We start from the raw sequence: 12,356 nt of genomic DNA on the forward strand, positions 1-12,356 counted from the left end.
CTGATGGTACAAAATACCCAGGCAGGTGCTTAGTTTTGGTGGGACTGATGGTAAGGCCCCACCTCTTAGTTGCACGCTCCAGGTTCAGCAGCAGTGCCTCCAACTCCTCCTCTGAGTGAGCAGCAATCACCAGATCATCGGCATACGTAACATGGTTGACCAATAGGGAGCCATCTCTTGACCGAACCCAGGCATTGATCAGCCTCCCATTATATCTGTACCAAATGGAAATTCCTCCAGTACAGCTACTGAAAACTTCACGAACTACATAGTCGAAATAGATGTTAAGTAATGTGGGAGCCAGAGGACATCCCTGTCGCACCCCAAGGTGAAAAGGGAATGGCTCCGACTCCCGGCCACGTAGTTTAACCCGGGGCTCGCTCACCATCATTAAGGTCCTTAATGATTGTGAGCAGAGACTAAGGGATTCCGAAAGCACGAAGAACAGCCCAGAGCCATAACCTTTTAATGATATCATAGGCCTTGAAACCACATTGGGGCTCCGCAAGTCTCTCCTCAGCGTGACTTGCAAGGCGATGTTGAATAATCCTTGCCAGAACCTTTCCCAGCACAGAGGAGTGAGATGCCCCTGTAGTTGTTACAGTCTGTGCGGTCCTCCTTCTTAAAGAGAGGAACCACCAGGGCATCCTTCCAATCCTGTGGAACCTGTCCAGTGATCCCGTTTGTTATTATGATGTCATGTAGGGCAGTCTGTGCCCAAACGCAACCCTCCCTCAGCATTTTCCTTGGGAGATCATCTCTGCCTGGTGCATTTCCCGGTCTCAGACTCTGGATTGCCTTCTGTTCTTCTTTAACAGATGGCACCTCAGCCAGCCACTCACAGGGGGTGACTACGTCTTCCAATATTTAAGACACTGCAGCCTCAGCAGGGTCATCCCCACTTTGCCCCATTATGTTTTCCAGGCTGAGGGATTTCCTCTCCCCCAAGACCTCACAGAAATGTTCAGCAAATCTGAAAACCTGTTCCTGGGGGTCGGAGATTTGATCACCGTTCTTTCCTCTAATGATGGTGATAGTTGTGGCACTGCAAATGACGTTTTTGATGGCGTTAGAGTGATTTGTGGTCGCGAGCAACTGACCAGACTCCATCTCCTCAGCAACCCGCGACCACCACCCGTCCTTGCAGCTCCTCACGGCTCTCCGAACCTCCGAGTGAAAGCTGCGGTAAGCCTCCTCATTCTATGATGTGGGATGCTATAGATGGTGAGAGTGGGCCTGGCGCTTTTTTCAGCCAGCCTGAATACCTTCTCTGTCCAACAGAGTCTCTGGGAGGTTTGGACCGTGTATCTAAAGCAGCCATTGCAGCTGCATGAGCCACAGTCCTAAATCTCAACCATTTCCTCTCAGCATCATGAGGAGTCCGGGACGAGGTCAACCTCAGCTGCAAGCAATGATGAAATTCTCGCTTGCAACTTTCATCAGCTAGCTCAGATCAGGTCATTGTGTGTTTGAATGGGGTCCTGGGTATCCACCCAAAAGCAGAGTGGAAGAATGGCAGGTGCATCTTACAGATGATAAGTCGATGGTCAGTGGGCAGATCAGCTTCACAGTGGGTCCTGGTACCAAGGATATGGGTCTGCATCCACTGTTCTGTCACTATATAGTCCAGCAGATGTTCTTGCTTTGACCTGGTGTGCATCCATGATGTTGGGTGGATGTGCCGATGCCGGAGAAGCGTCTTGGTAATTACAAGATCATGGGCTGCACAAAAGCCAGCAGCCTCCTACCGATGTTATTGAGCTGATCCGGCCCATGCCTTCCCATCACTTCAGACCAAGTGCCAGCATCATGACCAACTCGGGCATTAAAGTCACCCAACAGGATGACTATCCTGAGGGGCCACTTGTGACCGGAGGTCATAAAAGGCATCTGACTCATCGGCCTTGCCTGCATCCCTCCACTGATGTTCATCTTTGGTGGAGGCATAAGTAACCACGACCACCACTCCTCCCCTCTGGTTTATAGGAAGGGGAGCCCGAAGTAGCCTGGGGCTTACAGGTTCCCACACCTCACTGCCATGCTCCCACACCTCCTTCATTATTTTATGCAGAAGAAGAGCCACTGCCGGTTGTTGGCAGTCTCCTGCCCCGAGTACAGGACTGTCTACCCCTCATGGTAGGCAGGACCCAGAGCCGGTCCACCGGACATCCTGAATACCAGAGATACAGGTGGTACTGGTCGAGCTCCCGACAGAGGAGTGACAGCCTCTCCTCCGCAGTGAGCATTCGAACATTCCACGTGGCCACCCGTAGTGGCTTTTTGCTCTTTCTGGAGTAACGCCAAGGGTAAGGATTCAATCTCCTGGCTCCGCCAAATGTCGTTTGGCCAGGAGACATCATAGATGATTATCCCCCCGGGGCCTCCGGCACAAGCTTAGCTGTATATTTTTTTCGTGGATTAGTGATAATTGAAGGTGGAGGGGTTACCAGCCCCTCGCACCTGTCTAGAGCACACTTTGGATGCTGTGGTGGCTACAAACGCGATGAGGGGAATGGCCAATGTAAATTCGCCGTCCCTACATGGCACTGCTCACCATAGCTTTACCGTCTGGCACTAACATCACCACCACTACCACCATCGCTACCACCACCATCACCACAACCACCATCATCACCACAACCACCACCATCACCACGCGGTCGCCGCGCTCAGAGCACCTCACCTTTGCCTGCCGACCAACCTCCTCTGCTGACATTATCTTGTGGCCCCGGTGCGCACTGCTCGTGATGCAGTCAGTGCACACAAACGCACTGTGCTCCCGGCAGAACATGGCGAGTGCCTTGCCATGCTGAGCACAGAGGTCCAGATTCAGGAGCCTCACTCGTGCCAAGCTCGGGTTGAGCTCCTTCAGCGGCCGTTCCCCTTGCGTGCTGAGACTTGAGAACCTATGGGTACAAACCGTCTTCACTGAGCGACCGTGAATAGTGGCCGGTTCTCCCGTAGCTCACTTGTCCACATTGGGGCACCACGGTGGCAAGATGTTAACTACTTTGGCTGGTGCACAGGAGGTCGTGGGTTCGATCCCGACCCCGATATCTGCTATACATTTAGAGTGTGGGTGTTCATTCTCCCTGTGATCTTATGGATGTTTCCCTTGTTGTCAAGTTTTTTCCTCTGCATTTATAATAAACACTGGGGTACCGCGGTGCTGAGATGTTAAGTACCTCGCCTGGAATGCAGGAGGTCGTGTTCAATCCCATACCCTGACAATGGCTGCTTCTGTATATTTGGAGTCTGCCTCCCTCTCCCATGGTGATTTCATGGATTTTTCTCCGGGTCCTCCATTTTTCCCACTCCACGTTTAGAATCATGCGCTTAGAGTATTTGACTTCTGTTATGAATTTCCACGTGATGATAAGCGAATTGGTTGAGCATTCATTTGTTATAGACAGGTCACTTCTGAAAAAGAGCTATATAACTCAGTGGGCCTTATCTGGTAAAATGTAAAATAGTTTAGTTTAGTATTGTACTGTCATGAAACGTGAGTAGGGACTCGCAAGACAAAAGACAGTTTCATGTTTCAAGTATATTTTGTTTAACCAGATGACAACTCCAGAGACCGGGACCTTTTTTGAGTTTAGTTTGTTGTCCTTCCCCCGTCACCTCCAATTAGCATGGTTGGCTATGTACGGTATGAAAGAGGTTCAACATACATACATGGTATGTTGTAAATGTTGTGGAATTACTGTCCAACACACCGGTGTTCTGAACTAGTAACGAATTGGCATGTTTTGTTTACGTGACAAACCTTACTAATTGGCTGTTTTGGGTGGTGGCAGGTTTAATGACACATTTATATTTACGTGATCTAACCCAAAAAAACCTCGGTTATGGTATACAGCATGTTGTGGGTTGTGTACTCGCTCTGTTTCTGCACAGCAGCGTCTTAAGATGTGGTAGCAGCATGCCTGCTCTGTAAATCCACAACGTGTTACACAATCACGAACAATGTCACAAGACTACCTCTGTAGCTTGATGCCTTTTGTAATTATTTATCATTATGATCCATGGGCTGATAGCCCACATAGTAGGTGGCCACTGCACATTGTCATTAGTTTCCACTTTTCTCTGTCTTGTAGTGCCAATATGACTCAAGTAGTACCATATCTTTCTAGCACCAATCTCTTATAACGTCGTCAAGCCATTCTCTGTTTTGGTCCTTCACTCTTTCCAGTTCCTCTCATTTTTCCTCAAACAACAACACCACACTTAAAACATTCTGTTGTGTCCAAATAGTGCCAGTTTCCTTCCCATCAATGCCTGCATCATTAGGTGGTCTCTCTTCTTTGGTGCAACCGTTTTCTTACTTTTACTTTGATCACTCTTTATTATTACTCTGTTCGTATTTATAAGGCGCAGCAGACCCAAAAATAGGGCTTCAGAGTGCCATACAGAGAGAGAGAAAATAACTATTTCGAATTAACATATCATAGGAAATAATGTTGTTTAATTTAAACTCTTATTCTGAAACGTTCTCAGTTTTAATGTAAGGTGAGCAACACGAACAAACAGACTCATAGAGATACATCGAGATTCAGAGCCACAGAGATACATACTCATAGAGATACGTAGCGATACGTATAGATTCGTAGAGATCAAGATATTTCGATACTCATAGACATACACAGAAACTCACAGGGATACATAGAGATGTTTAGAGATACATAGAGACTCATAGAGTAAATACATAAATATGTCGTTAAACCCGTCACCACCCGACACAGCCAATTAGTAAGGTTTGTCAATTAAAAATAACATGCCAATTTTCTTCTAATACAGCACACCGGTGTGTTGGAGAGCAAAACCACAACATTGACAATCTGAGTACTCAACTTGTAAATGCTGTGTGCTGTACTAGTAACGAATTGGCATGTTCTGTCTACGTGACAAACCTTACTAAATTGGCTGTGTTAGGTGGTGGCGGGTTTAACGACACATTTATATATTTACGTGATCTAACCCAAAAATCATGTATTATGGAGGATATTGGGCGCGAAAGCCTACGTGTTAAACAGACTCATAGAGATGAGATACATATAGACTCATAGACATAGAGACTCATTAGGGACACATAGGAGATTTATAGAGATACAGAGACTAAGAGATACATAGAGACTAAAAGAGATATATAGGTGGAGAAGATGGCAATCTTCCCATGGTCTGCACTGTTACGTGCTTGTCACAAACTAATGTTATCATCCCAGCGATTGAATGCCAAAATGGCCCTCCTGATCAGGATTACAACACCAAAGATCCTTTTCATGGCCAAACTTACTGCAGAATAGGGCCGTCACTACGTGTTTGCCATCTAAACGTAGAGGCACCTATCAAGGCCCAAGTGCGACTTGCTGGGACGTTTCCTCGTAATCCAGGTGGTTCGACGCGCTCCTGCTCCAATAATTTCCTGTACAGCCGACGACGAGAGCCAGCTACCACCATCCTAAGCAGGGACTACCAACGTCACGTGAAATTCCATTTCAAGGACCTCACCACAATGAACGCAGAAAACAACATACTGACAGGCATCATCATCGTCAAAATCAATTATGTATCTGTGATAAATGTATATAAACCTCCAAGAACCACATGGAGCCCAAACATGCTGCCTGCTGTGACCAATCCCGCGGTTTTCGCCGGTGAATAGGTCATCGACTGGGCAGCAACTAGTTACCTGTTCATTCTGTTTGACGCTAAAGATGAAGGCACCATCCATTCCGCACGATGGAGGAAGAATTCAAACCTTTACCTGTGCTTTGTGTCGTGTTCAAGTTTGGGTAAACTGCCGTGTGCTTCCAGAATGGTTCTGGACAATTCCCGAACAGTTAGCACAGGCCAGGCTTGGTGCATATCAGGGTCAAAATTCTGATGATCACGTCAACCCCTGTGCCACGATGCAACTTAAGAAAGTGCAACTGGGAAACTTTTATTGAAGCCATCGTGTGCACTGTCTACCAGAATCCACCAAAGTCAGAAAACTATGAACGTTTCACCAAGATTGTCCTCAAGCAGCCCACTCACAAATTCCATGGGGTTACTGGGCAGAAGACACTCCATGCTGGAAAGGACAAAGCGAGTTCCTGCTCCAGAAATACAGAGTCAGGAAGCCCAGAGTGTGGAAAAGCTCTCCTGGACTCCCTAAATGAATCCAGGAGCCAAAGGTGGACAGAAGCGATGCAGTCATTAGATTTTACGCACTCAAGCCATAAAGCCTGGTGCCTCCTGAGATACCAAGGAGCGGCACCACCACCGAGAAACAAGACCGCCAATGTACCCATCAATGCCATTGCCACACAGATGCTATTGAATGGAAAGATCTCTACAGATCGGCAAACAAGACAGCGAGTGAAATGAAAACTCCACCAATTAATAGTGGAATGTGCACCGACAACAGCCTTGTTATCCCCCTTCAATGAAGAAGAGGTCAATGATGCCATGAAAGCCAACAGATCAGGAAAGGCCACAGGATTAAATGGGATTCATCCAGAGTTCCTTAAACACCTCGGCCAAAAAGGATGCCACTGGCTGGCCAGATTGTTTTCAGACATTATTTCCTTAGGCAAATTCCCAAAAAATGGCGACAAATGAAGGTCATTGCCATTCTGGAAATCAACCGCAAACCCAAATAAGTTCTGCCTCATATCCCTGCTTTTTACAGTGTACAGACTCCTATAGAGGATGCTACTGACCTGTATGTCACCGATCTTCGAGGAAACTATACCAACTGAACAGGCTGGCTTCAGCCCTGGCCACAGCATTTGCTATCAAGTGTTGTAACTCACCACACACATTGAAGCTGGCTACAAGTGCAAAAACATCACAGGGGCCGCTTCATCGACCAATCACTGGCCTATGACACAGTATGGTGGGAAGGCCTCATGCTAAAGCTTCTAAGGTCATCAGATCCCAGCAAACCCTCAGACTTCTATCATCGCTACTGTGCAACCGGCCAAACCATGTCCACCTAGAGAACACTGTCAGCAGAGCCCACTTCCTCAGTAACAGGCTCCCACAAGGATCAGTGCTTGCTGTGGCACTTTTAACATATAGATATAAGTGACCTCCCTGTCACCGTCGGCCGGAAATTTGGCTACGCCGATTACCTAGCACTTGCCGTCCAAAGAACGACTCAAAATTGAGGTGCAAAATGACCTGTGCGAAGACCTTAAGAAACTTGAAACGTACTTCAAGTACTGGAGGCTCCGCCCAAACCCAAGGAAAACTGTTGTAACGTTATTCCACCTGAACAATACAAGCGCCGACCAGAAACTGGCCGTCACTTTCTGTGGCGAAGAGGTCCAGCACGACAAGTACATCAAATACCTCGGTGTAACTCTTGCCAGCAGCCTCACCTTCCACAAAACCTGCAGAATACTGCTGTAAAAACAAAATTGTGAGTTAATCTCGTTCATAAACTGGCCGGAACATGGGGAGCAAATTGCAACAACCCTCCGGACGGCCCCCACAGCACTAGTCTTCTCTGCGGCAGGATATTGTGCCTGAGCCTGGAACAAAAGCGTGCAAAGTTGGTGGACACAAAGGTAAATGCATCCATGAGGATCATCTCAGGGATGCTAAAGAGCACACCGTTGCAGTGGCTTTCGGTCCTCGCAAATATCGATCCTGCGCAGCTCTGTCGCGATGCTGCATCTGTGACGGAGTACTGCAAGGCCATCGTAAATCCAAACCTCCCAATAAACAAAGACATCTCCATGCCCCCACCACACAGGCTCAAAATCCAGAAAACTTTTCTGGCAATATGCAAGGAACATACATGATGATGACAAGACCACCAAAGCACGATGAGAGGAAACCTGGGCAAACACCAAAATCTTGCAGAAATACATCATCAGCGACCCTGAAATCCTCCAAACAGGATCTCATCTACCGAAGAAGATCTGGTCCTCCTTGAATCAGATCCGGACACTCCGTGGAAGATGTGGACACTTGTGACTGTGGTGCAAGATCTCAGACCGTGCAACATATCAGATCATTCAACGGCGATCTGAAACAAATCCATGCGGCTACTCCTGGAGAAGTCGAATCAATATCAAATCTCGAAATCAATTTATCTGTTGCTGTCCCCAAAAATGCCATACAAAAGAATAAGAAAGGGATACATAGACTCATAGAGCTATATTGCGACTCATAGAGATACATATAGACACATGGGAGACTCACAGAGTTACATAGAGACACATAGAGATAGACAGAGACTTTGTGAAAAGTGGGCTAAATTTTTCCCAATCCGAGCCAGCTGGCTCAACAAATGTAATTCACTAAACCAATGGACTAACCGACCAACTAACCAACTAACTATCTTTTCCCGGGAACAGAACCTGTCCACGATGCTGGCCAGCTTGAAGTTTTTCTCGAGCTGCTTCCGCATCTCCTCCTTGGAGCCAAAGGGCAAGACCCTGCGGCACTCGGGGCAGGCGCAGGCACCGTCGCGCCACACGCTCACGATGCACTCTCTGCAGAAGGTGTGTGGGCAGCCCAGCAGCACGGGGTCGACGTAGAGGTGCAGGCAGATGGAGCAAGTCAGCTCCTCCTCCAGGCCCCGGTCCCGGCCACCTGCTGCTGCCGCCGCTGCCATGCTGAGTGGAGCCGATCCGGTCTGCTGTCCCTCTGCTCCCGCAAATCCTAACGAGGTGGGACAGGTGGCCGAAATAGACAACAACAACAAAATCATAAAGTTTGGAGACAATTTTGAGTAGGTGTATCTCTGCGTTGTGTTCTGTCCTCCGGAAAAGTGGGGCGACTCGACAACAGCTGAGCACGAGGGTGTTTGCGGAATGGCTGAACTTAAGTTCAAACTTGTTCTTCCGAAGGGCAATTGCGTATCTGCAATAGCGACATCCAAAACGTGTCGAGCATAGCGCTCAATAATCGTGCTCTGTGCAAGACGCACCTGGTCAGACTCGTCTACCCTGTATCTGCTTCTTTATTTATTTCATTTCCCGTTTAAAAATTATTTCAACTAAACTATATTTTTTCGTTATTTCAACAGGTAAGGCTCACCGAGCTATGTAGTTATTTTTAGAAGCAACCAGGCCACAAATTATAGCTCAAAGAAGTAGCTTATCATCACGTCCAAATTTACAGTGATCAAAATGCCTAGGGATTCATAGAGACGCACAGATATGCAATGAGAACCATACAGGTTTATATGCATGTTTATTAAACTTATTTCACACCGTAAATAGCCAACCATGCTACATGGAGGTGCGGGGAAATCTGCACTGGTGCCTGCTTGAGGGCGAGATTAGCAAATAAAACAAAGACTGATTAATTGATCGATGTCACCGTGGAACAGGTCCAGGTTATGAAAATGCTGGGGCCCTAAGCTACGTCGAGCTTAAGAGGCCCCATCATATCGGAATTAAAATACAGTACACAGATACCCATAGAGACACCACAGAGATGCATAGAAATGCAGAGATACATATAGACTAATCTATGTTAATTTTACCAGGTAAGGTCCACTGAGCTGTGTAGATCTTTTTCAGAAGCGACCTGGCCACCACAAATTATAGCTCAACGAAGTGGCTCATTATCATCACCATTATGTGGAGATTTAAAGCTGCAGCCAAATACTCTAAACGCATCACGTTGATTCTGAAGGGGAGGGAACAACCGGAGAACCCGGAGAAAAATCCACGCAGTGACAACCACGGGGAGAGACAAAAATTACAAATAAACAGCAGCAGGCATCGTCAGGGTCGGGATGGAACCCACGACCTCCTGTACCCCGCGCGAGGTAGTCAACATCTACGTAGCTACCGTGAAGTGGAGATACGCAGAGCCCCAAGCATGGGCGATTTATGACAATGCTGGGGCCCTAAGATATTTCTATTTTTCAACGGGCTATGTAAAAAAAAGTAGAACGTGTGTACGATTATAAGTTTTGTTCACACTTAAGAGGGCCCCCGTCGTTAATGAATGCCAGGCTGACTTAGCTGTAGCTCACTTAGCCGAGGCCGAAATCTGACCCTGCCACAGAACGAAGAAGCCGTCAAAGCCACCACCCCCCTCAAGGCCACGTAATTGTTGGCCAGGTTATGATTCCTTGGGGTTTACTGGTTAACGCGACCAATCGGGTTGGCGCCGCTGTTATAGACAATATGAGGATCTGTATTTATCAACTGAAGGAGTAATCCGGATGGAGCTATGAAGCTCTTTGTTTCAGATGTCCAGTAAAGAGTTATGGATCAGAGAATTAAATCGACAACGATACAAAACTACAATACACACTGAATATATACTGTTAGTATACCACACTCAGTCAGTCCACACAGTCAGTACACACACAGAGAGTAAACCACACAGTATACACAGAGTACACACACAGTCAATACACACACACAGTACACACACGCAGATTACACCACACAGTATACAGTGTACTTACAGTCAGTTCACACAATAATAAACCAGTCTACACAGTGTAAACACAGTCAATGCACACAGAGTACACCACACAGTGTACACACAGTACACACAGAGTACACCACACAGTCTACACAGAGTAAACACAGTCAATACACACAGACTACACCACACAGTCTACACAGTGTAAACACAGTCAATGCACACAGAGTACACCACACAGTATGCAGTGTGCACACATTAGTCCACACACACAATACACCACACAGTATACACAAAGTACACTCAGCCAGCACATACACAGAGTACACCACGCTGTATACACAGTGTACACATTGTCAGTGCACACACAGTATACACAGTGTAAACACAGTATATATACACTCATACAGTCCACCATGTAACATAAATAGTGTACAGTCAGTGCACACAGATTACACCATCCAGTATAAACAGTGTACACACAAACACAGCACACCACACAGTATAAACAGTGTACACACAAACACAGCACACCACACAGTATAAACAGTGTACACATAGTATGCACACGATGCAGAGACAGAGTACACCACACAGTATACACAGTGTACACACAGTCTACACCACACAGTATACACAGACTACACCACACAGTATACACAGTGTACACACAGTCTACACCACACAGTATACACAGACTACACCACACAGTACACAGTGTACACAGTCAGTTCACACGCACAATAATACACCACAGTCTACATAGTGTAAACACAGTCAACACACAGAGTACACCACACAGTATACACAGTGTACACACAGACTACACCACACAGTACACACAGTGTACACACAGACTACACCACACAGTACACACAGACTACACCACACAGTATACACAGTGTACACACAGACTACACCACACAGTATACACACAGTACACACAGACTACATCACACAGTATACACAGTGTACACACAGACTACACCACACAGTATACAGTGTACACACAGACTACACCACACAGTATACAGTGTACACACAGACTACACCACACAGTATACACAGACTACACCACACAGTATACAGTGTACACACAGACTACACCACACAGTATACACAGACTACACCACACAGTATACAGTGTACACACAGACTACACCACACAGTACACACAGACTACACCACACAGTATACACAGTGTACACACAGTACACACAGACTACACCACACAGTATACACAGTGTACACACAGTACACACAGACTACACCACACAGTATACACAGTGTACACACAGTCAATGCACACAGAGTACACCACACAGTATGCAGTGTGCACACATTAGTCCACACACAATACACCACACAGTATACACAAAGTACACTCAGCCAGCACATACACAGAGTACACCACGCTGTATACACAGTGTACACATTGTCAGTGCACACACAGTATACACAGTGTAAACACAGTATATATACACTCATACAGTCCACCATGTAACATAAATAGTGTACAGTCAGTGCACACAGATTACACCATCCAGTATAAACAGTGTACACACAAACACAGCACACCACACAGTATAAACAGTGTACACACAAACACAGCACACCACACAGTATAAACAGTGTACACATAGTATGCACACGATGCAGAGACAGAGTACACCACACAGTATACACAGTGTACACACAGTCTACACCACACAGTATACACAGACTACACCACACAGTATACACAGTGTACACACAGTCTACACCACACAGTATACACAGACTACACCACACAGTACACAGTGTACACAGTCAGTTCACACGCACAATAATACACCACAGTCTACATAGTGTAAACACAGTCAACACACAGAGTACACCACACAGTATACACAGTGTACACACAGACTACACCACACAGTACACACAGTGTACACACAGACTACACCACACAGTACACACAGACTACA

The 12,356-nt window shown here is 46.6% G+C and overlaps 1 protein-coding gene across 1 annotated transcript in view; it reads right to left on the bottom strand.

Moving 5' to 3' along the window:
- LOC142907794 (tripartite motif-containing protein 14-like) overlaps nucleotides 1-10,459 on the bottom strand; it is a 28,725-nt gene extending 18,266 nt beyond the window's left edge. The window contains exons 1-2 of the mRNA XM_076057598.1: nucleotides 8,358-10,459; nucleotides 2,684-2,906 (exon numbers count right to left, since the gene is read on the bottom strand). Coding sequence (XP_075913713.1) covers nucleotides 2,684-2,906; nucleotides 8,358-8,710 — 576 coding nt within the window. The 5' untranslated portion in view covers nucleotides 8,711-10,459. The remainder of the gene's footprint in view (nucleotides 1-2,683; nucleotides 2,907-8,357) is intronic.
- Between the last annotated feature and the right edge of the window lie 1,897 nt (nucleotides 10,460-12,356).

Source organism: Petromyzon marinus, chromosome 83 (assembly GCF_048934315.1).
Source record: "Petromyzon marinus isolate PM22_M1 ecotype Great Lakes invasive population chromosome 83, UKy_Petmar_22M1.pri1.0, whole genome shotgun sequence".
Taxonomy (NCBI): Eukaryota; Metazoa; Chordata; class Hyperoartia; order Petromyzontiformes; family Petromyzontidae; genus Petromyzon; species Petromyzon marinus.